This window comes from Heteronotia binoei, chromosome 6, assembly GCF_032191835.1.
Source record: "Heteronotia binoei isolate CCM8104 ecotype False Entrance Well chromosome 6, APGP_CSIRO_Hbin_v1, whole genome shotgun sequence".
NCBI classification, from domain to species: domain Eukaryota; kingdom Metazoa; phylum Chordata; class Lepidosauria; order Squamata; family Gekkonidae; genus Heteronotia; species Heteronotia binoei.
The window spans coordinates 101434539-101461349 of NC_083228.1; the positions used below are offsets into that span (position 1 = coordinate 101434539).

General features: G+C 44.7%; 1 protein-coding gene across 2 annotated transcripts; it reads right to left on the reverse strand.

Moving 5' to 3' along the window:
* Window positions 1-980: 980 nt before the first annotated feature.
* Window positions 981-26811, reverse strand: SLC19A3 (solute carrier family 19 member 3). Of its 2 annotated transcripts, XM_060242246.1 has the most exons (7): window positions 25383-25613; window positions 23296-23439; window positions 20860-21020; window positions 15731-16544; window positions 9228-9420; window positions 6432-6573; window positions 981-1519 (listed from the first exon to the last, which is right to left on the reverse strand). In XM_060242246.1, the coding sequence occupies exons 3-7, from the start codon at window positions 21007-21009 to the stop codon at window positions 1361-1363; spliced, it is 1458 nt and encodes a 485-aa protein (XP_060098229.1). In that variant the 5' UTR covers window positions 21010-21020; window positions 23296-23439; window positions 25383-25613; the 3' UTR covers window positions 981-1360. The 2 variants fall into 2 exon arrangements, with proteins under 2 accessions (XP_060098229.1, XP_060098230.1); XM_060242247.1 differs by lacking the exons at window positions 23296-23439; window positions 25383-25613 and adding an exon at window positions 26680-26811.

Below are 26811 nucleotides of genomic sequence, written 5' to 3' on the forward strand. Positions count from 1 at the left end.
AGGGGGGCCGCTACAGAGAAGGCCCGATCCCGGGTGGACTTCAATCTGGCCTCCTTTGGCCCAGGGATATTCAGCTGGTTCTTACCAGCTGACCTCAGCGCTCTCTGGGGTTCATGCGGGAGAGACGGTCCCTCAAGTAGGCAGGTCCTCGGCCATATAGGGCTTTAAAGGTAATAACCAGCACCTTGTAACGAACTCGGTGTGCCACTGGCAGCCAGTGCAGTCCGTGCAGCCCCGGCTGTATGTGCTCCCATCTTGGGAGCCCCAACAACAGCCTAGCCGCTGCGTTCTGCACTAGCTGCAGCCGTCGAGTTCGGCACAGGGGCAGCCCCATGTAGAGGGCGTTACAGTAGTCCAATCTCGAGGTGACCGTAGCATGGATCACCGTTGCTAGGTCCTGGCGCCCAAGGAAGGGGGCCAGCTGCTTTGCCCGTCGAAGATGAAAAAACGCGGACTTGGCAGTGGCCGCTATCTATGCCTCCATTGATAATGAAGGCTCCAGAAGAACCCCCAAGCTCCTGACTCTCTGGGCCGCTTTCAGCGGTACACCATCAAAAGCCGGAAGGGGGATTTCCCCCCCCCCCAGGGCACCACGGCCCAAGCAAAGGACCTCTGTCTTCGTTGGATTCAACTTGAAATACTCATATGAAATGAGTATTTACTACTGGTACCAGTAGCAGGGTCCAGTTGAGCACCAATGCTCCAAAAATACTGAACCCCCCTTCTCCTGTCCTCAAACTGTCTTTTAAGCACAAAGCAAGCTCAGCAAGCAGGCCCTCACAAATTATCTGATTCAACTTCCCCCCCACCCCCTTGCATTCCTTCCAGTATTTTTCCACTGTCCCTCTGCTATCAGCTTAGCAAGAAGTTCCTTCAGAGACACCTGTCTGTTATCAATACACATCTGTGTATCCACACCCTTGAAACCTGTCTGCTTCTATCTCATTGCAGCTGCTTCAAACATTACATCAGACATTCTCTTTTTGAAGGCAAAAAACATATTTTCATTTATTTTTATTATAGGAGTATTCATAAATTATTCAGGGGTCCCTTTTCACATACCCCAGACAATAAGCCATGGTGGGTTGGGGAGCTACAATGCGTCAAATCTGTAAATATTAAATATGCTAGATAGTATAACTTGAACATTGTGTGGTGTTTTCACAACTTTGAGGTAAATAGGGACTGGTTTGCTGCTCTGTTAAATACTGTATTCTTTTTTTCCTCCCGCAAGATTAATCTGTTAAACTGGATAATAATTTGGCTCAGTGATTTTTATGCAGCCTTTTTTGTGTGTGCCTTAGTAATTTCATATAGAATAGCCCAATATCCTTCCTTTTGTACAGCTGTTCAGTCACAATCACAATCTTGTGGCATAGCCATTGATGTTCTGATCTTCTTCATTTGTCTTTAGATTTTGAGCAATGTTCTTTTGGCATTTGATTGAGATAATAGTGTAAATGCTTCTAATTAGAAAAATCCCAGCTATTGCAGCAAAATAGCTGCCATATATGAGGAACTGCAAGAAAATAAAGAGGAATAGGTAATTAAACATATCTCTTCTCCAAAAATGCTTGTCTTCATTCCCAATTACAGTATCAACCATTTTGTCTGTCAGTATACTTAACTACAAGCACTGCTACAGATTAGTATATTCCCCAGATTGACTGTAGTGTAAATGCATGTATTATACTCTTCTCTTAGCCTATATAACAAAGAATTTGTTCTAATTACTATTAGCCAGGACTGTGTTTGTGTGCTGTGATTGTCTTAGAGTGCCAAAAGGTACAAAACATGGTTCTGTATGCAAAATCCAGCTTCTTAAAATCCAGCTTGAAATACTGAGCTATTTACAATCTGACTTCAGAGAAATTTGAAATGCAGCTAGGTATTAAACCAGCACAAGACATTCTAAGCAGTACACAGGACACTCTAAGCAGTACCTACACTTTTCAGGCATGTGAAGCAGACTTCCCCTTCGTCTCCCCCACCCCTTTCACTGTTGCTGAAAAGTAAGTTTTAGACAAGGAATGGGATGGGGGCTTGTAAGGAAAAAGGAAACTGAATGCGTGGCAGGGGACTGTTTCAGAAGCTTTTATTTATTTTATTCAATTTGTATCCCGTCCTCCCTGTAGGAAGGCTCAGGATGGGTTCCATCATAAAAATGATGGAATAGACTAGCTTTTTCTCAACTTTCACAAATTGCTGGGGGACAGCCCTAAAACTTTCCCCAAGAATTAAAATGGAAAATATAAACTATATGCTCCTGAATCGAGATGTAAGGGTATCATTCATGTCTAGGTTTGCAGATGGCAGATTTCTCCTCGCATTAGGAACCAGTGGAAGCTGTTACCATAGCCTGCCTAATCCTCAGGACTGCTCTCAGGAACAGTTCATGTGCCAGGTTTCTGTAGCTTCAATATTAACCATTAAAATATATAAACTAGTTCCTATGTCACACACACAAAAAATCTCCTTCAGTAGGGAAAGTCATCCAAGCTGATTAGGTCACACTTCCTCTTGCTCCAGGCAGGGCTATGCAAATCTTTGTGCAACTGGCCTGGGGCAGAGTGAGACCACCTCCAGTTTGGATAGCCCTGCAGCTTCAAGCAGGACACATCAGCATAGGTACTGTGCCTTCTTAAAAAAAACTTAGTAAATCAGTGGAGTTCAGAAAAATCATGGAAAAAGAAATGACCTTCAAGGAGGCACTCCCTAGGGGACAGCAACAAAACAAAAGCTCCTCTAGCCTGGAGCTTCCAGTGCGGCAGAGGGACCCAGCAGTGTGGCATCTGCTGCCAAGAAGAAGATACTGGATTTATATCCCGCCCTCCACTCCAAAGAGTCTCAGAGCGGCTCACAATCTCCTTTACCTTCCTCCCCCACAACAGACACCCTGTGAGGTGGGTGGGGCTGGAGAGGGCTCTCACAGCAGCTGCCCTTTCAAGGACAACCTCTGCCAGAGCTATGGCTGACCCAAGGCCATGCTAGCAGGTGCAAGTGGAGGAGTGGGGAATCAAACCCAGTTCTCCCAGATAAGAGTCCACACACTTAACCACTACACCAAACTAGCGCTGTCTCATGAACAGGGCAGGATATGATCCAAAGCTTCAGACTGTGCCCTCAGCACTATTAGATGCTGCACAAAGGCAGATCATAGCAGCTCATGTGGAGCAGGCCACAGCAGGAATCGCCCAACGGGACCCAGAAGCAGCACGTGAATTGAGGAAGAAGGCCAGGACCACTTCAGATGGCGTCAAAAGGCTGCACCATTTTCCCTGCTTTTTTGTTGTTGTTGTTAACTTGGTCTCAGTAGAATGGTATTTACAAGACGAGAATGGCCTAGATGCCCCCCCTCCCACCATTGGGGCTCCCTGGGATCCAGCCACCCAGGGCAGGGGACAGCACAGGGCCTGGGGAGACAGGAGCAGGTGGCCAAGGAATGATCCCAGAAGCAGAGGGAATTCCCCTTCCACACTGGAGTGTGAGCCTCCTCCCACAAGCAAAAACACCCTAGGAAAACCAGGCACCAGAGCCAAGCAGTGGTGCAGCTGTAGAAGAGGATAGGTTCTCAGCCATTACAGTGGAGTAGTCAATCCATGCCTCTTGCAAATGAAAACACCAGACCCGAAGCTCAGGGGATTCAAACCCAAACCATCCACATCAGCCAAACCCAATGGGAGAGGGTTTAAGGAACCATCCAGGAGACCATCAGTCTGCCCATTCCCAGAGGTTTTTTTATGAAGTCTTGAGAGCGGAATGGGCTGTCCCAGTGTATGGCTCTTCACTAACAAGTATTGCCAAGAAATTCTATGCCTTGCCAGAGGCAACCATGGAGGGCCTCGAGGTCCCCTTAGTGGATGCTGCAGTAGTTGCCGTTCAGTCAGGTGCTCTCCTTTCAAAAGATGGGGACAATGCTCTCAAAGATTCAGTGGATATGAAAAATGAGACAGGGCTCAAGAAATTGTGTGATGTGTCGTCCCTCACAATCATGGTGTTGGCAGCCCAGTCAAATTTTAGCAGAGACATAGTTATCTGGGCTGATAGTCTACTTCAGGACATGGAGCCTGATCCCCTCACACTTAGGAGATCGCTTCTAAAGATTAAGAGGGTGGCAGAATTTGCTGTGGATGTGTCCCAGGATACTCTGCAGTTCTGCACAAGGTTGCATGTAGCAAATGTTGTCGTCAGAAGAAGTCTCTCGCTCTCCAGATGGCAGAAATCAGCTCCCCTTGGGAGTGAATGCCTTCACTTGGGTGGGTGGGAAGACAGCATTGGGGGGCGGTGGGGGGCGGGTAGGATTGCCAGATGCTGGGAACCTCTTGGAGAGAAGAGGGGCCTCACTTGGGTCCAATGCCCTAGAGTCCACACTCCAGAGCCTCCATTTTCTCTAGTTAGGAGATCTAGTTAGGCACTCACTCAGAACCTCTTTCTACAGCCTGTTGCATTTCTCTTCACAATGGACCTTATCCCGTGTGTGTCGCTATCTTTGGAGACTTAAACATGGAGATTGGAGCCATGGATAGACAAGACAGATCTTTCTACAAATCTGAGGAAAGCTCAGGGTTTGCAAAAGAAAAAAAAATCTAAACACACATTTTAGGCAATTAGAACCTTCCAAAATGATAGAAGCAGCACTTGTAGCTTTAAGAAATAAATGCCCTCAGCATGTTGCTAGCAGTGTCAGCTTTCCAGCCTTGGCTTCTGTCAATAAAAGGCAGGGGAGAAATTCTATTCTGGAGCTGTTTGGGCCTTTAAGGGAGAACTCATTGGAGTTAAGCCCACCAGCAACCACCAGGAAATTTGCTACCATGTGAATTGCATGACTCACCCAGACCTGGCTATTTGCTGTTGTACAACAGCAGCCATCCCACAACAGGCATTCTGGTGCAGTGGTTAGAGTTTCAGATTAGGTTGAGGGAGACCCAGTTTGAATCCCCACTGCTGTGGAAATTCACTGGATTACCATGGGCCAGTTATTCATACTCAACCTAGCCTACCTCAAAGGGGGGTTATGAGGATAAAATGGTGGAGAGGGGAATGATGCACACTGCTTTTGTTCCCCAGTGGAAAGAAGTTAATTATGTAAATATATCTAAAGATGGGAATCTGAAAAGTAGGCTTTAGGTGGGTGGAAAGGAGACAAGAAAACAAAAAAAGTTGAGGATATGGGGGCCTTCAGGAAAAGAGAAAATTGAAACAGAATGGGGAGAGGGGGGATAAAGTGAAGTGTCTCCCAGCAAGTCTTTGAAGGTGCCCCACCATGCAACTGGCCCAACCTGGCTAGCATAATGCAACACTGCCCAACTCTGCCACTGGTACTGTACAACTGGGCTAGATGATAGAATAATTCTGGATTTTTACTGTAAATCACCTTCAAAGGGTATACTGGTTTGGGTTCCTATAGCATTTTGTCAATCCTTGGTACTTGATCCTTGAGCTTAAAAGCCAATGCTAGACAAATATGTCATCAGTGGCTACAACAAGTTGGATGCAATTCCTTGGAGCTCAAATTGTGATGAATTGTGGCATATTTATGGAAGGCTGTTTTAAACTGAGCAATCATGTATGTTGATTAAAGGAATATTCTTTAAAAACTAACCTGCATATCTTAACCTTTTACATTTATCCTCTGGTAATGCAAAGGTCTCCATGCAGGGTTAGCAGCACCATCCTGAGGTCGCATGGTGTCCTAGGCAGACTGGTGGCCTGCCGCCCCCCTCCACTGTGGACCCCGCGCCTCCCCCCCTCGCACCTCCTCCTACCTCCCTTCCCCCCCAGGTCGATTTCAATGTCCAGAAGGGCGATCAAGCGCCGCTCCAGGCTGTGTAAAGGCACTGCCCCCCTGGCTAATCAGCTGATCGGCGGGTAAAACCGCACTGCTTGCTCACTCAGCACCAGGACAGGCCAGCGGCAGCTTGAACGAACCGCATCCAGAAACGGCGCTGTGGCTGCTCCCTCCTCCACAATTCCTTCCCAACCAGGAAGTACGGAGGAGGGAGCAGCCACAGCACCCTTTCTGGATGTGGTTCATTCAAGCTGCTGCTGGCCTGCCCTGGTGCTGAGTGAGCACGCAGTGCTGTTTTACCCATTGATCAGCTGATTGGTGAGGGGCACATTTATACAGCCGGGAGCAGTGCTCAATCACCCTTCTGGACATTGAAATTGACCTGGGGTGGGGAAGGGAGGGAGGAGGAGGCACACGGGGCAAACTAGGCGTTTGCCTAGGGAGGAGGGGTGGAAGGCCAAATTTGGTGCCCCCACCCTGCTGGTGTCCTAGGCAACCGCCTAGTTTGCCTAGTGGGCAAGCCAGCCCTGAGGGTTAGATGTGTTTAAGATGACTGAAGCTATCAGAATGTGGCCTCTGAATGGCTGAGAGGTACTTTAAAGTTCCTAAATTAGCACCATGATGCAACGATAATTCATTTTACCTGAGTCCCAACATCCAGTCCTAGCCCTGTGGAATCTACCACTGTAACTGTCAGAACAGTCTGAATTAGCACTGCAACGAAGTTGTTGAATCCAAATATTAAAGCATAGCGTTCCATGCTGAGACTGACAGCGATCTGAAATCTAAAATTAAACATTGTGTTGAAATATCATTAGTAACATTTTACAGTAATAGTTTCACTTTTCCTTGGACAACAAAGGCATTGTAAAAGGCTATTAGGTGCATGGGGAGAAAAAGTGCTCCTCATCTAACACTGGTGGAGGTTTACCCTAACACCAGCAGAATTCTGCTAGAAGAACTTCTTGCATTGAGTGAATTCACAGGTACCAACAGGGGAACAATTCTATAGGCTTCAACTCAGTGTTTTATTTGCAGTGTAATAACTGAAATAAATTTGAACCTCTCCAATTTTATATCAGTAAGGACAGAATAACTTTTAGGGCCCTAATGCAGGGGTGGCCAATGGTAGCTCTCCAGATGTTTTTTGCCTACAACTCCCATCAGCCCCAGCCATTGACCTTGCTGGCTGGGGCTGATGGAAGTTGTAGGCAAAAAACATCTGGAGAGCTACCGTTGGCCACCCCTGCCCTAATGTATATGGTCCATAAAGAATCAGTGGTATAGTCAGTGATACTAAGTGGCTTGAGCCACCTGTGACTTCTCTGAGTACATTTTTCAGTACGTCCCTTGCTCAGGTAAGAAGGTAAGGCCCAGTGTAGCTTGTGATTGTCAAACACTTCCCACCCTGAAACAGCTGCTGCTGGAGGATGCATAAGCCATGAACCTCTCCGAGGTGCAAGTCTTGTGGTAGGTTTGGCAATAAAGGGCCATTTTCCTGTTTCCATTTTCTCTTTTCCTGCACACTCCCATGTCCACAGCCTTTGTGTTCACATCACAACACAAAGAAGAGAAAGTAAAATCTCCACCACACAGGAAACCAACAAGCTGAACACAATAGGATGGTGGTGTGGTTTTATTTCCTTTCTTCACAACTGCTTTGCTCCCTTCTAGGCATCTTGCGTGTCTTGCTTTCACCTGAGCTGCAAGCCTCAGGTCAGGAGAGAGCAAGAGAACAGGAAAATAAAGGGTACACGGGTTTTCTACTGTAAGACCCTGGTCTGAGTCACTCAGCAACACTAGCTTGGAGCCTCGCTTCAGAATATTTATGCTCTGCCCTGATCTAAGCAATCTGAAGTGGGAAGCCGGAAGGTCCAACTAGATGGAATGGTCAGTCCCAAGGACACATCACCATTTTGTGGCAGTGAGGAAACTTCTTTTAACAGCAGAACTGGAGCCTGATTCTGGTCAGGATCACTGTGGAATAGGGAGAGGAGGGGCACCTGCCTTGCCACCACCATGTTACTGACTGGAAACAATGCCCAATGAATAATGCTCCCTTCCCTTGTAGCACAGTGGCCCTAACCAGAGAGGCCCCTGTGGCACTATTAAAAAGTGTTCCCTTGTGAGAACTCATGGCTACTGATAAGATAAACTTGAGAATGCCACCTCATCTAGTCTGGCTCTAAGTGCCCTTTTCTTTGATATCTGCGCTCTCTCTTCCAAGAGCTCCTACTGTAGCTGCTGGCCTGATCTGAATGAGCAGGTTCTGATGAAGTAAACTGTGACTTGTTAGACTTTAAGGTGCCACTGGAACTTCATTCTGCAGAGACAAGACGAGTGCTTCTCCTGTTCTCACCTTGCAGAGCCCAGTGAGCACTTCGCTTGTCAGCAGTGCTGTGAGCTTTCTTCTAAACCAAGGGTCCCCGACAAAGTGCCTGAGGGTACCATGGTGCCCACCAAGTGTTTTGAGGAAGTGGGTGGAGCCAGGTAGGGCTTTTGCTCAGCAAGGCTTCTGGTTGACTTCTGGAAATTTGATTGTGCAATTTTTTTTAAATGTTGCTTTGGCAACAGTTGCCACCACAGCACAAGAATCTGCACTGTATTACAGAAGGTAAGATGCGGCAATCATTTTGTGGCTAGCTCCACCTCCTGTGGGAACTGTTTTGTGGAAGCCATTTTGTTGCACCCACCGTGCTGCATCAGAATTCCAAATGTACCACAGGCTAAAAGAGGTTGGGGACCCCTGTTCTAAATCCTCACAGATTTGTAAGATGTGTTGCTTAGTCTTCATGGGTGACACTTTCAGTGTCTTCCTGGTCCGTGGATTGGGGGACTTTGAATCTGGTGGCTCTTGAAGCTGATCAGCCCTGTCCTCCTGGGATATGATGGACGGAAAACGTAGGAGACACTAAGGTTTGTAGAATCTTTCGGGCTCAAGTGCCGTGTTCTACTGGAGAAAGTTTTTCTTCCAGTAGAACACGGCACTTGAGCCTGAAAGATTCTACAAACCCTAATGATGATGCCAGCCGTGAAAACCTGAAATCTTTGATAGTAGGAGACACTCTTTAGAAATTGAGATAACATCATTAATGTAGGCTCAATATAAAATTTGCAGCTTTTTTTTTTCACTATAAGTTGTCCTTTATTATATTACAGATGTAAAGATGTTGGCATTCTGGGTACGAGGTTTGATCAACATATGCAGTGGTGGGATGGAGCATACCACTATGGAACACTGACCTATAAAACAAAACTTCTTATGAGTAGTAAACATCAAGTGAGCTTTCTATGCTGCCTCTCAGTACTCTTACACATCACAGATTATCTCCCTGAACTTTCCCCTTTTTTGCATACACGCCATGTGTCTAACAGTTCCTTAAGAAATGACTTGAACTCAGATTTAAGTAATGGGCACAAATGGCCTACAATTACTTACGTTGCAATGGTTATCAGTAGCATGTAGCATGCCTTGAAAACTAGATAGGCAGCATAGCAGGCCCAGATGTTCTGAGTAAAATGTATCAAGAAGAGTGAACCAGCATCTAGTGCAGAGAAGATTCCCAATGCCAGTTCCCCTGTTCGATCCCAGTTCAGTTTTACATAACCCACAGCCAGTGATGTTATTGAACCTGGAAATACAGAGGCATTACTAGTCACATTCTGCAGAGTAACAAAATAAGAAAAATGTAACATGTTTTTAAAAGCACAATGTTCCTTTGGATATAAAATGGAGATACCATACAATAATTCCAAAAGAGTAGCTGAGGCATTACAAACAAACCCCCAAACTTGCAAACTTCAATGTGGCATGAGTTTCCATAGACTAACAGGCTGTCTTAACACATGTACAGCTTCACAATAACTAACTTTCTAATGTATGGAAACATGGGCCTGGAAGTGAGTCACCATATAAACACGTATGAAGCTGCCTTATACTGAATCAAACCCTTGGTCTGTCAAAGTCATTTTGGTCTACTCAGAATGGGAGTTGCTCTGTGGGTCTCAGGCAGAGGTCTTTCAAATCACCTATTGCCTGGTTCTTTTTAGCCTGAGACCTTATGCATGACAAGCAGAAGCTCTTCCACTGAGCCACGCTCCCAGGTAGTTCAGTGGAACACCAGGTCAATGGTGTTCACAATATCAGTTTTTCTTATTAAGGTATTCTGAAATTGTATTTTAAAAAATTGGAAGCAGAGGCTGATAAACATAATTTAAGAGTTTCTGAAAACAATGCACAATAAAATGAGCCTGCTTGCAGGAAGGGTGGGACATAAATCCAATAAAATAAAATCATCATAAGCCTGCAAGTTCAGCTGGCAGCTCACCAAAGTTCAGCCAAACAGGTAAGCAACTAACAGTGTAATTCTAGGGACTTTCCTGAGAGTAAACCCAGATGACTAACATGGAACTTCCTTCTGAGTAGACCTACTTATGATTTCTTCCCAAGAGTACCTGCTAACTTCTACCAGCAATTCCTTCCAAACCCTTGAAGCCACAGCAGCAAAGACCCTGCACATAACCATCAATGTTCTAATCTCCCCAGTAACATTTAAAGAATGCTGGTCTACTAACTGCAGCTGGTTTGTGGGCGGAAAATGGGAAAGTGATTCCTTCGGTGTGTGGCTGTCAGGTTGTGAAGTCTTTTATGAGTCAAAGCCTAGCATTTTAATTTTGAGATTGAATAATAGGCAGCTAGTGCTCAGGCTGAACAGGTCATATTTGCCAGCATTTATCAATAGGAATGCAGTGGTATTTTGCACTACTGTATTGTACTGCAGCAGTGTACCACACTTTTAAAAATTGTCTATTAAGCCTTTTTGTTTTCTCTATGGTTTGTGCAAGAAAATATCAGATACAATGGTTTTGTGGTTCCACCCACATACCCAAACAGCAAAAATTCCTTTAAATTTTTTCATTCTTTTAGATGTTATTTCATTCAAGATAAATGCATTATTCAGTCAGTTAACACTGGTCGGTAAGAACTTCCGGGTTATGTTGCCTTGAGCTCAAGGGGATCCACGGATCATCCTCTGGTGCCCCCTCTTAATCAGGCGGTTGAAGAGGTGCCACAGTTGTGGCACCCCCATAAGGAGACCTTGGAGGGGTTTCCTTTCGGCATGGGACTTTTGCAGGAAGCCAGGGTATAGTGGTGGCTGTTCCTGTCCTTCTTGCATGCCTCGAAGCTTCACCACCATGATAGCTAATACAGCAGAAAAAGGTGAACGCCCGAACGCTTGCTTTCTTTCCTTTCAATAAGCTTCTGATGTATCGCTTCTCTACCCCAAGCATAGCAATTCTACTTGGCAAGTAAGTGTGCTTTCAGTACCACTGGCTAATGGGTCGTTTTACATAATAACATGCGGGTCAGCTCAAAGGAAGGGAAAGAGGTTGATTACACCCCCACTTTTCCGGTGAATGAGGTTTCAAAAAATTAAAGAGCAACTTTAAGCATTGGCAACAATTTGAATTAGATGGATTACAGATACTTAAATGGACCCGGATTATAATTGGACATGTGTTAAAGAGGCTGTTATTTAGCTGCAATATGGTCTGAACAAAAATGAGATATATTCTAGAAAGAGCTGTCTCTGTCGTCTGACTGCAACTGAAATGATAACATTCAAAATCACAGCTGTAGGAGATTTGGAAAGACGAACTGGGTCTTTGAACTACTTTTCAACTTTGATTAATAGACTGAGTTTGCTGACAGAGAAAAATGGCATTGCCAAGCGAAATGTTTTATAAAAAAGACGTATTATGTAGCATAATTTCTGAAGCAGGATCTTGGTTCATTAATGGAGTTGATTAAAAACAAATGGGAGCTTTTATGCTGAAAGCTAGCAAAATTTCAAATCTACACGAGCAGAATGTTAAAGAGATCCTGGTGATGTCTGTCAAATTGGAAGGGGAGAGTGATCCGCTGGGAAACAAACAAAAGAAAACCAAAACGAAACCTTATGGCGCAGTTAAAAAGCAAGATTGGAAATCAAGACTGATTGAAGTTCTGCTGAGAGGAACAAATGGCATGGAATTCTTCCTATTACTGAGAGGGAGGATTGCATTAAGGAGAGAGAAGGTGCGTCTTAGCCAAAAAATCAAGATGTGGAAATTCTTCAGGAAGAAGGATTTTTGAATCTCTCTCTCTGGATAGTTGGATATGGAACTCTCAACAAGAACTAATATGCGATTTTAAAACTGACATGCGGTTTTAAAAGGCAAAGTGGAATTTTTGGGTTAAGCTGTTTTTTCTAGATATAAGAGCTAAAGGAATGAAAAGTTTTGAAAAGAATTTTAAGTAAATAAATAGTTAATTTGGATTGAATTTTAAGAAGGCAGAATATGTAATTAACTTGTAACTGGGCAGATCTTGTGGGCAGTCAGATAAGGAACTCCCAATAAGAAATGATATATGATTTTAAAAGGCTAAGTGAGATTTTTGGGCTATATTTCCAAGAAGGTAGACAACATAATTATCTTGCAACTTGGTAGATTTGCACTTAATAGATAAAGATATTTGTCTCTTATGCTTATTTTAATGATATTGGTTAAATTAATAAGCTAGTTTGCATTTCAATATGATTGAGTTAAACAGAAAAAATCAAGACGTGGAAATCTTTCAGGAAGAAGGGTCTTTGAATTGTTTCCTCTGTGGGTAATTAAATATGGAATTTTTAATAAGAACTGATATGCGATTTTAAAATGTCAAGTGAGGTTCTAAGGATAGAAAAGTTTTGCAAAAAATGTTAGATAAATAAACAGTTAATTTTGGATCAATTGTTAAAAGGGCAGACAACACAACTATTTTTTAATCTGGTAGATCTGCTCTTAGTATGTTTGTCTGGAGAAACTGTTAATACTGAGATAGTCAAATTAGTATATTTTATTTTTAGCTTGTTAAGGATAATGATTGGTTTCATATGTTTATTTTAATGATGATATTGTTAAACTAGGGTTGCCAAGTCCAATTTCAGAAATATCTGGGGACTTTGGGGGTGGAGCCAGGAGACACTGGGGTGGAGCTAGGGGGGAGGGGGGAACCACGCCAAGGAGCGTGGCGAGCCGCCCCATCTCGGAGCGGGCGGCCGCTGCACTGCTGCCGCCTCTTCTCCGTTCACCGTAGCTGCTTCTCCGAGATGGGCTCAGGCTGAGCCCATCTCGGAGGAGCAGCTAAAATGAAGCCGAGAAGAGGTGGCAGCAGCGCAGCGCCATCGCCCGCTCCGCCTCTGAGGTGACATCAGAGAAGGGGAGGGTGGAGGCAGGCCAGGAGCGTGGCGAGCCGTGAGTCCGGGTCCTAGAAGGACCCAGATTCGCAGCTCGCCATGCTCCTGGCCTGCCTCCATCGTGCTCATTGTTCCCGCAGACAAGCTTCTAGCAGCAGCCACAGTTGCCAGCCAGCCACCATGGACGACCCCAACCAATCCCACCAGGTCTCTTCCTCCACCCTGCTGCAGCCGAGCAGGACTGGTGGCAGCCACCTCAGAAGCCCCTTTTCCAGTATCAGTTCGTGAGGGACCCTGAAGAGGAGGCAGAGGAGGGCGACGAGGAGGAAGAAGAAGTGGACGACGAGCGGCTGGAAGTGAGGGAGAGGAAGCCGGCGGCAGCCCTGACAGCCGTAGCCGCAGCGCCCGTGGCCAGCCCCGCCTCTGGGGAGCGCCCCCTGCCTGTGTCCCCGCCGGCTTGGACCAGCCACTCCTTCGGCGCCGCCTCGTTGTCGTCCTCCTCGCCTCTCGCCTCGGCCACCGAAGCTCCCCAGCCTGAGAAGCCCAAGGAGCCTCCCCGCAGCGTTCCCCTGCCACCTCCGCCCGCCCCCCCGCACCGAGACGAGCCACCCGCCATCCCCCCGCGCAGCGCCCCTCTGCCGCTCAAGAGAGAGGAGCCCCCCACCCCGCCCAGGAAGGCCGCCTCAGCCTCTCCCGTTGTTGATCTCCTTTACTGGCGAGACATTAAGAAGACTGGTGTGTTCGGTGCCAGCTTGTTCCTGCTGCTTTCTTTAACGGCCTGCCTCCACCCTCCCCTTCTCTGATGTCATCTCAGAGGAGGAGTGGGCGATGGCACTGCGCTGCTGCCGCCTCTTCTCGGCTTCATCTTAGCTGCTCCTCCGAGATGGGCTCAGCCTGAGCCCATCTTGGAGGAGCAGCTACGGTGAGTGGAGAAGAGGCGGCTGCGCGGCTGTGGCGTCGCCCGCTCCGAGATGGGGCGGCTCATCACGCTCCTTGGCGCCGTTTTCCCCCCTCCCCCCGCTTCCATTTTTTTGGGGAGCGGGAGAAGAGGCTGGAAATCCTGGGGTCCCCCACCAGAGCGGGAGGGTTGGGAAGCCTATGTTAAACTAACAAGTTAGTCTGTGCCTTCAATATGGTTAAGTGTAGTCAGCCAGCTCTGTGTTGAGACTGCTCTGTGGGTTGTTTTTACATCTATATGTGCTGAAGAAGAATTGTTTGGACTTGTATTTTAAGTCATCGTTTAGTAAAAAAGCTATAATGAAAGATACAGTTGGTAAAATATATGGGGAGAATTTTATACTTGCGGGTAGAAAGAATTGGGTATTTCACTTGGAGGTAGAACTGTAACTGATATACTTGTATTTTTCTTTGTTTCTGTTTTTCACACTCTGTATCCACCCTTCCCTTTCTTTAATGTATCTTTACTTGTGCTTCTTTTCTTTGTAGTTAAAATCAATAAAAATTATAAAATCAGGAACACTGGTGGGTAAAATAACTTAATCACTGCTTGGATATGGTCCAACAAATATACATTCATTTATTAAAGCAAGTAATGAAATGAAAAGCCAATACTTCTTACTGGTGATGCAACGCAAACTGACTTAAAAAAAAATGACATCCATTCTTAGCCAATATTAGTTTATCTTCATTAGTCAGGTGCTTTGCTGTCTATGATAGAATTTATGGATGTCAGTGGAGAGGAGAGAATGAAAGTAACATGGGAAGTGTCTTTCTCTCTCCCTCACCTCCCTTGGGCTTATTGTGAGGTCAGGAGGTATCTGGAACTGAGGTTTGTACCTCCAGTACTACTAGTTTCGCCTAGTACAGTAGGCAGAGAATTTCATACTCGGCAACAAAGGAGAGAGGGAAAGATTTTATTCTCTCTCTCTCCCCAATGGCTGTACAATGGGGGGGGGGGGGGGGGCGGGTTACGTATATGGGGAGCAAATACAGAAATTCATACGATGGAAGTGGTGCTAATCAAATGGAAGTAATAAAAATAAGAATGGAAGGGTTTTTTTTGAAACATAATACCGCAAAAATATTTTTAAAACTGCACACTCCCACAGGATGACCCATAGTGTAGTATCCTAACAGGCTTGATGATATTCCAAAATAACACTAGCATGAAATAACAGAAGGACCTGTTGTGCAGCTTTTGTTACCTGTACACAGGTTGGCTAGTTTATTGTTAGATCCAGTAATACTTGTTGCTTTCATAATTATATTTTAAAATATCAGGATAGACTCTTCCTTGAGTTTTTCTTCAAAATTAGTTCTGCTTGATCATGAAGGAAAGCTTAATTTTCTAGCTGCAGTTCAGAAGCTGAAATGTTACCAGCCACACTTTCTTAAATAGACATACCTAAGATTTGTAGATAAACTTGCCAAAATGATTTTTTTTCTCCCAGTTCTATTTTTTATGGGTTGAAAGCTCTGACACATGCACAGAACTCTGTCCTGAAGGTACGTATGTCTTATTTCTATGCAGGCAGCAGATCTGTATGCATTCACATGCAATTCCTATTTTAATAAATGGGGTACAAAAGTTGGTTGTAGAAATCTAAATGTGTGTCAGGCTCTAGTCCAAGGCAAATCTGGTTCATTGTATTTTGGTTGTATAACATTTTTGTCCTTTATGCTGCATAGGGAGAAACAAAGTTTGACTAACAGGCAAACATACTCCACATACATATTGGATCTAAAATCATAAGCTTACTTAGAAATGTCGCTATTGCTTCCACACCTCCATTATAAACTGCAGAGCTATGGGAAGGTGCTTTATGATCCCATAGCACTTGAATGTAATTCACGGTCTGGCTAAAGCCTGCAGTGGCTAATGCCCACCATATTGACCAATAAAGAAGTTTCTTCGTGGTGTAGCATTCCTTCAAGTCCTTGCATAGTTGCACAAGCACTGCCAGAAAGTGTTTTGGGTCTTGGTTTTTGAACAGTTGGTGAGTTTTCTGAGAGTTCTCAGATGTTGTCCTAAGATCTTTGCCCTGTTGGTTTTTTGGCTGGTTGGCTGTATCTGGTGGATTCTTATCTGTTGGCTCAATTGATATGTCTGGGGAAGACTTTCCATGAAAGAACATACTTTTTTGTGGCATTGGAAGAAAGAATGAAGTTATAAACGCCATGGAGACAGAAGCCAATGATATGGCATTCAGATAAAAATAAGACACGTGGGCTAAAGAGACTAAAAGTTGCCCCAGCAAGGAAGCTGCTGTAGTTGATATCAAAGTAATGCTTCTGCAATAACTTGTCACCTTCTGGTAATGGTCAACACTGACAACGCTGTATATGTAGGCATAGTAGGCCACCTCTGTAGCAGTCACCATTCCGAAGATAAACTCCACCAGCTGCATGGCCCGCACACCATGTGCAAATAAAAGCAACAGCCAAGTAATAATTAAACTAATTCCCTGGATGAAAATGACAGGCTTGTAGTGTAGGTAGTCTGTAAGCAGAAACACAGGGAACAGCAGAGCCAAGTAGGAGTACGTCCAGACTGGGAGAACTTTCTGTGTTACCTGGAAGGAAAAAGGAAAAATCCTGTGAAAAGTTACTCCAGTCTTGGCTCCTTTAAGTCAATAGGCTTAGACTGGAGTAACTCTGCAAGATGTGACACCCCCCCCTCCCGAACTGTGATAGACCCTTGGACCCTTGCCCCTCCTGGCTGATTAAATCTTGCCAGAGGGAGCTTAGATGTCCTCTACGGGACATCATAAATAGATCCCTCTTAGAGGGGCGTTTTCCAACGCCTCTGAAAGAGGCCTTGGTCCGCCCCCTCTTGAAAAAATCAACAGCAGACCCGGCCGAATTGGCGAACTATCGACCGGTGTCTAACTTACCATTTTTAGGTAAAATCATCGAGAGGGCAGTGGCGTTGCAGCTACAGAGATTTCTAGATGACGCTTCTATCCTAGACCCGTGCCAGTCTGGCTTCCGACCGGGCCACGGGACGGAGACGGTCTTGGTCGCCTTGGCAGATGACCTCCAACGGCAACTGGATCGAGGCGGTGTAGCAGTGCTGATGTTATTAGATCTGTCGGCTGCATTTGATACGGTCGACCATTGGCTACTGATCCACCGCCTCGCCGACATTGGGGTTAAGGGGTCTGCTTTACAATGGCTCTCCTCTTTCCTCATGGGTCGGGGACAAAGGGTGGCGATCGGGGGTGAACGATCCCAGAGGCGCACACTAGATTGTGGGGTGCCTCAGGGAGCAGTCCTCTCCCCGATGTTATTCAACATCTATATGCGCCCCCTTGCCCAGATTGCCAGGAGGTTTGGGCTGGGCTGCCACCAATATGCGGATGACACCCAGCTCTATCTGCTAATGGACGGCCGGCCCGCCTCCCCCCCGGAAGACCTGGATCGGGCGTTACAGGCTATCGCAACGTGGCTTAGACTGAGTGGGCTGAAGCTGAATCCGGCAAAGACAGAGGTTCTCTGTGTGGGTCGCGGCGCTCCAGGGAGGGAAATATCCCTCCCGACCTTCGATGGTGTGCAGCTAAAGGCGGCGCAGCAGGTGAAGAGTCTGGGTGTTTTACTGGAGTCTTCATTATCAATGGAGGCCCAGATAACAGCCACTGCCAAGTCAGCTTTCTTCCATCTGAGGCGGGCAAAGCAGTTGGCCCCTTTCCTGGAGCGTCGGGACCTAGCAACGGTGATCCATGCGACGGTCACCTCACGATTGGACTACTGTAACGCCCTCTACATGGGGCTGCCTCTGTGCCGGACCCGGAAGTTACAGCTAGTGCAGAACGCGGCGGCCAGGCTGTTACTTGGTCTCCCAAGATGGGAACATGTGCGGCCGGGGCTACGCGAACTGCACTGGTTACCGATTGTATACCGGGTCCAGTACAAAGTGCTGGTTATCACCTTTAAAGCCCTATATGGCCGAGGACCAGCCTACCTGAGGGACCGTCTCTCCCCGTATGAACCCCAGAGAGCACTGAGGTCAGTAGGAAAGAACAGACTGACTACCCCTGGGCCAAGACAAATTAAACTACAGAATACTCGCTCTCGGGCCTTTTCGGCCGCAGCCCCACATCTCTGGAACCAACTCCCAGAGGAGGTGCGGGCCCTGCGGAACCTTGATCAGTTCCGCAGGGCCTGCAAGACCACCCTTTTTAAATTAGCTTATGAATAACTGGAAATCCGCCATCAGCATCAACTAGAAGAGTGTTAAGGATAGCGTCATAAAATGTTTTAGTTAATTGTTTTAATTCAGGCTTTTAAGGTTAGTTTAATGTTAATTTAATGTTTCTAGTGTAACTGTTTTATTGTTGGTGCACCATTGGTCACCGTATTGTTAGCCGCCCTGAGCCTGCTTCGGCGGGGGAGGGCGGGGTACAAATAAAATTTATTATTATTATTATTATTATTATTATTGATAGGAGTCACCACTGTTCTCTACCATCTCCTCTGTCCCTTCATCTCCTTCCCTGTTTTTGTTCCATACCCCTTCCCCTAAACATGGTAAACAGAGGTAAGCAGCTACCCTTGATCAATATTTAATTCACAGTTTCACTCAGTAACACTGTCTGTGCATTAATGCTTTCACTAAATTCTGTGTATGTGTGAGAGGAAATATGATATTGCTGGTGGGGGTTTCATACAGCATTTTCAAACTCCCCATTTTGCCCCAGTGCAGGTAGCAGTTCACTTTCAGAGACTGATAGCCGCAGGAATTAGCATATTATCCTTCCATAAAGGAAAGGGAGGGCACTAGCATTGCTGAAAGTGATTGATTCACTTTGTATGTGCCATGCACACAACCCAGTTGTTTTGCAACAAAAATTATATCAGGCTTATGTTTTAAGTGATTGAGAGGGTGGAGTTGGAATCTCTGATAAAGGGGAGGGGGCAGAAGCAGATGGAAAAATCAGTTGCGGAGACGTCATGGGCACCAATAGAAGCTTATGGTATTAGCACAGCCACCTTCCCACACACAAGCAATTTCAGGGGCTTTTGGAGATTAAAATTGCTTCTCCAGTATAATTCTCTTAAACAGTAATTCCAAAGAATAAATGTCCTCCTCAGGAAACAACTGAAGGGAGAAGGAGGCCCTCTTCGAGACTATGAAAAACTGGAGGGTGCTGGAAGTTTGGACCAGAAAAAGGGTAGTAATCCTGTTGGAGTAGGAACTGTGAAGTGAAAAGACTAAGCGGATTCAGCTACTAGGGGGCAGCTTTTTTACTTATATATGCCACTGAACTTTCAACAGTAATTCAAATAACTTGCTGAGGCCAAATAAATAATTGAGACTGGCAATTTACCTATCAGTGCCCCTTCAAATCCTTTCACATGTGCAAGGTTCAATATTGTCACTATCTTGTTGGGTGCAAACCTATGAAATGGCCCTGTGGTAGCAATGTGAGGTAGTATGGTTAGGGTTGCCACTGGCTTGTTAGAGTAGGGAGTGGGGACATGAGGGACAGTGTTATGACACTTCTGTGGAAAAACCTGGAAGTGACATTACACTTCCATAGGAATTTCTAAGATTCCCTAGAAAATCCTTAGATTCCTACAGAGATGTAATTTCACTTCTGGGTTTTCTCCAGAAATGATACAACAATTTCACCACAGTTGTTTTTCACTTTTTCACCAGTTTCAGGAGATTTCCAACCCACAGCAGGCAAATGGCAAGTCCAGTGGTATTGTTGCTGCTGTGCCAAAGTTCTGAGAGACTCAACTTCAATTCCCCACTCTTTCATGGAAGCTCATTGGGTACTCTCTCTGACTGGCCACTCAGGAGTTTAGGCTGCAGCTGAATCTCTCCTAGATGCACAGACAACTAAATTACAGCCCTTGAGATCATTTCTGTTTTAAGGTAATTCTAGAACGATGTTAGCAATATGGAAGATTAAAAAAAAAATGAATGAGAATTGCACGTGAGCAGTCATAATGGCTACTGAGTTTCTTAAAACTACAGGCTCTGCTTTTATTATTAGGGAGGAGGTTTAATCCCCAAAGTACTTTTTCAGGTTTTTCTTCAAACCTACGGCTTTTTCTGGTTAGTAGAAACTGCTGTGCTCCTAGCTTCATTCTCTAGATTTAAGTAGCCACACAGACTTGGTCATGTTGAGGCCTTCATCGCTCCATCACTCACTTCCATCCAGCCTGTGGAAACTTAGGTTGATCCTGTTTCTGAAGAATGATAGCTATTTTAACTGGCCCAGATTGAAGCTTAAAGGAATCTCAGAGGACTCAATATCACTCCATTCATATCTATGAAAATATTTTCATTTATTCCTGCTTCTGAAAAAGCTGTTAAAATCAATAAATCCAGAGTGTATGCCCTAAAAATACCCCCCAAATAAAAAATACAAAGCATTTCAAAACAAATCACTGTGCAATCATGCTTGCATTCATGTGAAGTGAACTAGTATATTCTTCACAGTTGCTTCACTGTCCCCCTCCAAAGCTGAATTTAATTTTTAAATTCTGTATTACATGTTCACAATGGAACAGAGGATCTCTATGTGTGGTGTATGTGGACTGACAATGTCTCTGGAACTTCATGCTGTTCAGTGGCAGTAATTTCCCCCTTACCCCACTTAGGAAGGTAGAGGGAACTGAGTTTGGGAACTGAGAATCATCATTACCTCCCATCTCACATCAGCTTTGCAGTAGTTTTTTCACAGCAGGATTGCAAGAGAACTGCACCTGCAGCTAATGGCTTGTGTACTGAAAAGGTGATTTCCCAACAACAAAGAGTGCTTGCAGAGGCTGGGGCTATGTTGTCAGAGCAAATTAGTGATGCAATCCAGGAAAACACAACCTGGAAAAGCCCAAAGCTTTTATGCATCCCAGTGCAGGTAAAGAGTTTCACGGTACCTCCTCAATGGTCAGGTTTTTATCAGGTCCTGTTAGATATGGTGTGAAGAAAAACTCTGATGGTCTCATCATGGCAAAGAAGCCATATATGCACAGGATCAAGGTGGGGAAAATCCAACCCCTGCTATGTATTTTCCTCCAGCAATCCATGGTTCTTCCAGCTAAAACAAAGAAAATGTATGAACAAATGGAAGTAAGATGCTTCCGGTGAGGGACTAGTTTGTATCCTGCTCAATTAACTACTTCACAAGGGAACCTTTAAGTGAACTATGGAGAACTTTTCATATGTGTAATGGACAACTCAAAGAAACTTGAAAGCCAGTTTGGTATAGTGGTTAAGTGCACAGACTGTAATCTGGGAGAACTGGGTTGGATTCTCCACTCCTCCACATGCAGCTGCTGGGTGACCTTGGGTCAGTCACAACTCTGTCAGAGCTATTCTCTCAGAGCAGTTTCAGGCAAAGCTCTCTCAGCCCCACCTACCTCATAGGATGTTTGTTGCTGGGAAGGGAAGGGAAGGGAAAGGAGACTGTAAGCCACTCTGAGATTCCAAGTGAAGGGCGGGATATAAATCATAAGAACATAAGAGAAGCCATGTTGGATCAGGCCAATGGCCCATCCAGTCCAACACTCTGTATCACACAGTGGCCAAAACACACACACACACACACAGTGGCTAATAGCCACTGATGGACCTCTGCTTCATATTTTTATCCAATCCCCCTTGATTGGATAAAAATATGCTTGTAGCCGCCGCCACCTTCTGTGGCAGTGAATTCCACATGTTAATCACCCTTTGGGTGAAGAAGTACTTCCTTTTATCCGTTCTAACCTAACTGCTCAGCAATTTCATTGAATGCCCACAAGTTCTTGTATTGTGAGAAAGGGAGAAAAGGACTTCTTTCTCTACTTTCCCCATCCCATGCATAATCTTGTAAACCTCTATCATGTCACTCCGCAGTCGACGTTTCTCCAAGCTAAAGAGCCCCAAGCGTTTTAACCTTTCTTCATAGGGAAAGTGTTCCAAACCTTTAATCATTCTAGTTGCCCTTTTCTGCACTTTTTCCAATGCTATAATATCCTTTTTGAGGTGCAGTGACCAGAATTGCACACAGTACTCCAAATGAGACCGCACCATCGATTTATACAGGGGCATTATGAATCATAGAATCAAAGAGTTGGAAGGGACCTCTAAGGTCATCAAGTCCAACCCCTTGCACAATGCAGGAAACTCACAAACATCTCCCCCTAAATTCACAGGATCTTCATTGCTGTCAGATGGCCATCTAGCCTCTGTTTAAAAGCCTCTAAGGAAGGAGAACCCACCACCTCCCGAGAAAGCCTGTTCCACTGAAGAATCGCTCTAATGGTCAGGAAGTTCTTCCTAATGTTGAGCTGGAAACTCTTTTGATTTAATTTCAACCCATTGGTTCTGGTCCTACCTTCCGGGGCCACAGAAAACAATTCCACACCATCCTGTATATGACAGCCCTTCAAGTACTTGAAGATGGTGATCATATCACCTCTCAGCCGTCTGCTCTCCAGGCTAAACATCCCCAGCTCCTTCAATCTTTCCTCATAGGACTTGGTCTCCAGACCCCCCACCATCTTCGTCACCCTCCTCTGGACCTGTTCCAGGTTGTCTATATCCTTCTTAAAATGTGGTGCCCAAAACTGAACACAATAGTCCAGATGAGGGCTTACCAGAGCAAAGTAAAGTGATACCATCACATCACATGAACTGGACACTATACTTCTGTTGATACAGCCCAAAATTGCATTTGCCTTTTTAGCCACCGCATCACACTGTTGACTCATGTTCAGTGTATGATCCACTAAGATCCCTAGATCCTTTTCGCACATACTACTGCTAAGACAAGTCTCCCCCATTCTATAACCATGCATTGGATTTTTCCTACCTAAATGCAGAATTTTATATTTATCCCTGTTAAAATTCATTTTATTGATTTTAGCCCAGTTTTCCAGCCTGTCAAGGTCATCCTGTATCCTTTTTCTGTCTTCTTCTGTGTTTGCAACCCCTCCCAATTTAGTATCATCTGCAAATTTAATAAGCATTCCCTCTATTCCTTCATCCAAATCATTGATAAAGATGTTGAACAAAACAGGTCCCAGGACAGATCCTTGAGGCACTCCACTTGTCACTCCTCTCCAAGAGGATGAGGAACCATTCACAAGCACTCTTTGGGTGCAATCTGTCAACCAGTTACAAATCCACCCTCTGCTGTTGCTCTTGCTGTTGAGTCAGAGGTGGGTGGGGCCAGCAATTACCCCCAGGCAAACAAGCTCTCCTTACTCATCAACAGCTACACAAAACCCCTCTCCAGCAGGCACCAAGCACACACACAGTTACCTCCCACAGCAACCCTAGGTAATGCTCCCCAGCAGTTATAGAAAAGCAAATCAAGTCTCACTCACCTTACCAGCAGCTCTGTTCTAGATCCAAGCACCTTCTTCTACTGCAGCTGAGACACTTCCATCCAATCAAATCCAATCTCTTCTTCTTCTAGTTACTTTCAGAGGGTAGCCATATTGGTTTGCAGATTTGAGCCCAGTAACACTCTTAGAAGCAGGTGAGTAGTCACGTTATTAGGGTTCAGGGCTACAATTATTCTGTTATTAATTATTGCAGTACAGTAAACAAATTAGGATCTGTCATAAATAGTACCATTTCAGTCTGCCCATTGGGGTAACACATTTTTAAAGTTCCCTTTAAATCTCTCTTCTTAAAAAAAAACAGAGTAAAGAGATGTAAGTACAACATTGATGTTCAGCCTTTTTGTTCCTGAGGGCTCGTTTGAAATTCTGACATGGCGTGGTAGTCGCAGCAAAAAAAAAAGGATGCCACAAAATGGCTGCTGCAGGAGGCAGACAAAATGATTGCCACAGCTTAACTTCAGTAACACAGTGCAGATCCTTGTGTTCTGGGGGCAGCTGCTACCAAAACAACATTTTTAAAAAATGCACAGCCAATCAAATCTCCCACAGTCAATCAGGAGTCTTGCTTGGCAAAATCCCTACCTGGCCCTGCCCACTTTCTAAAAAGACTTGGTGGGTACCAGAAAAGGTGTTGGCATCTATGGGCGCCATGTTGAGGACCTCTGCTGTACAAGAAACTTTCAAACACAACCCCCCCCCCCCAAAAAAAAATGCTAGTTTATTTCTTGCAAGTATTTTTTTTAAATATTGGGCAGCATTCCACATTCCTAGTTTATTGAATGGTGGTGGAAAGTGTCCTCAGGTCACAGCTGATTTATGGTGTCTCAGTGTCATGACCCTGGTATTCCTTGGAGGTCTTGCATCCAAATACAAGCCAGGGCTGCTGCTGCTGAGCTTCCAAGACCTGATGAGATTGGGCTAGCCTGGGCTATCCATATCACAGCAATTTACTGAGTAGATTGACTAAAAGCTACCAACAGAATGATGAGATCTGCCTATGATGATATAATAGTTCACAAAAGTTCAGGATTGGTGCTTGTTTTCCCTACAACTGTGCTCATCTTGCATTGTCATGCTGCAATCTATATCTGGCTGGCAACGTAACCTGTTTGGGGGCAGAAACAGTGTACACTGTTTTTACCTCCATCAGATTCATTGCTGAAAGCTGAGAACAATCCTCATACAATTTGGCTATTCCCAAACACACTGGCAAACAAGTTAGACATGTATGTTTTAATCTCTGGTAGTGCACAAACATGCCAAGAATTGCTATTCACGTTTTAAGTTATGTGTTTGACAAAACATGCACACAAAGATGTTTTTGTTCTGGCTGTATCAAAAATTTCTCTGGATTCCAGCAGCATACAAACTAACATTTCTGTTCCAGTAAAAACTAAACACTGTCTGATCATGACATGAATGATTCTTTCCTCTAGCACTGGTAGTCAACTTCTTTCTGAAGATTACAGACATTCTTGCCGGAGACATAATGGTGGAGATGTGAGAACTTCTTTATGAGAAATGTTGAAAGAAATTTTTTCATGTCTAATAGCTAGCTGCAACTCTCTCACCTCCAGATTCTAAAGGTGCCATTGGCATTTCAATCAGTTTCTTTAGAAGCTATGCTTTATTAAAATGATCCCCACTGGATTATCCTTTTTTAAGTAGGTGGGGAATGCCTCTGCATCTTTATGAAGTACAAACACTTCCTACTGATTTACTACAAAAGAAATCCATCGTCAGGCATGAAACTAAGAAGGAGGAAAGGCTCAGGTACACATACCCATTTATAGTGAAGTAAAGACCCAATATCATTTGCTTGCAATAAACGTTCTTTCTTTATTTTGTAAGTTATTTTATTTATATTATTCCTAGTGCACCTTTCTCACAAGGACTCAAGGCAGATTACACGTAGTGAGCCGGTACAACCACAAAGATGGATCACTCAGTAACCAATGCATCAGGATTTCAGAAGTCTGGGACCATCAGAAAGAACTGAAGCATTGCATAACTATTCACTTAATACATTAATGGTACAGAAATTACAAAAACAGGCTCCTACTTACCGTAATTATATACAGCCATACAGACCAACAGTCTCTAATCATTTATCCAAATAAGTCTGTAAAACTATTTTGTGCAGTTCAACCCTATTACCTGTTTAGAAAAGCCCTCTTCAATAGTTCAGTTTTGCATAGTTTGCAGAAAGCCAGGAGAGTGGGAGCTTTGCTTGACCTCCTTGGGCAGGCCATTCCCCAAGGCAGGAGCCACAACAGAGAAAGCAGATGTGTAAAGGCAGATGTGGATTTTGCCCCTTGGCAGGATGGCACCTGCAAAGTCCTTGCTGACTTCAGCAAAGTTGTTATGGCTTGTATTGCTCCTCCCACATGTGGTGCTCTGTTTTTTATGAACAAATGGGGTGGGGGGAGTGAATTCACAGTTCATAAGACTAAGAAGAATTGCATGTTTTCATAGCAGCCAAAAAGATATTAACGGGGTGGTGGTGGGGAGACAGTAACCTAAATTCAAGAAAGGCAGAAGGAAAAATTGGAAGGACCCCTGCATGAATGCTTATATTACAAAGAAGAATGTTGCACCTGAAAGCTAGATATTAAACCTATTTATGTAAAAGGAGAATTCTATAGCAAGCACAAAACAGGGAAGAGAACCCCTACAGACATAAGAGCAAGGACAGCTGATATTGCTTTAAAGCAACAACAATGGGTTTTCCCTATGTTTTGCCTTAGGTTTCATGTAGAAGGAATGAAATGGTGCTGGGCTGTTTTGGTTGGGTTTTCTCTGTACTGTGAATTGGCCTCCCCCCTGCCCCCCCCCCCACACCTCTTACATGGTTTTCTTGCATGTTTTCATATACAGCCATTTGTTCTCTCTAGCACATAAATACATGAATGAAGTTGCTGTCTAGTGAGTCAGACCACTGGTCTATCAAGATCAGTGTAGTCTATTATGACTGGCAGTGGCTCTCCAGGGTCACCTGCAGAGGTTTTTCTCATCACCTATTACCTCATCCTTTTAAATGAATGTGGTGAGGGTTCCGCATGTAAAGCAGATTCTCTGTCATTGAGCTACACTTCCTTCCTTCTGAGTGATGGTGCCTTACAGTTCCTATGGATGTTTTGCTTATGGCAAAATCTGCAATTACGCCCTGCATTTCAAAGCATTAAAATTTGTTGGTACCTCTCCTGTCCCTTGTTTACCATTACTAAATGATTTTCTCCTCTTTTTAGTATCTCTGATCTTCCTTGTTTCTCATGCTGCATTTTCAAGCGGGATACTCACAAAAATTTAACTGAATTCCTTTCCTTCTCTATTCTGACAACTATTTCTCCAATCAGTGCTTACCTTGAGTTCCAGGTTTTAAAATCCAGTTGGAGTTGAACCTTTTCAATGTGGCTTATTCCTGATCTCATTTCCACCATGTTGCAGGACTCTCTCGATTTATTGACATTTCTTACTCTACAGGATGTCCTTGCA

Bases quoted from the DNA above. Each gene is read 5' to 3' on its own strand.
- SLC19A3 (XM_060242247.1), bottom strand. From the start codon at position 21,009: ATGGATTGCTGGAGGAAAATACATAGCAGGGGTTGGATTTTCCCCACC. The intron at 16,545-20,859 runs GTACCGTGAAAC...TTTTCCTTCCAG, and splicing joins AAAACCTGACCATTGAGGAG to GTAACACAGAAAGTTCTCCC. The intron at 1,520-6,431 runs GTAAAATGAATT...ATTTTCTTGCAG, and splicing joins GACTGGATGTTGGGACTCAG to TTCCTCATATATGGCAGCTA.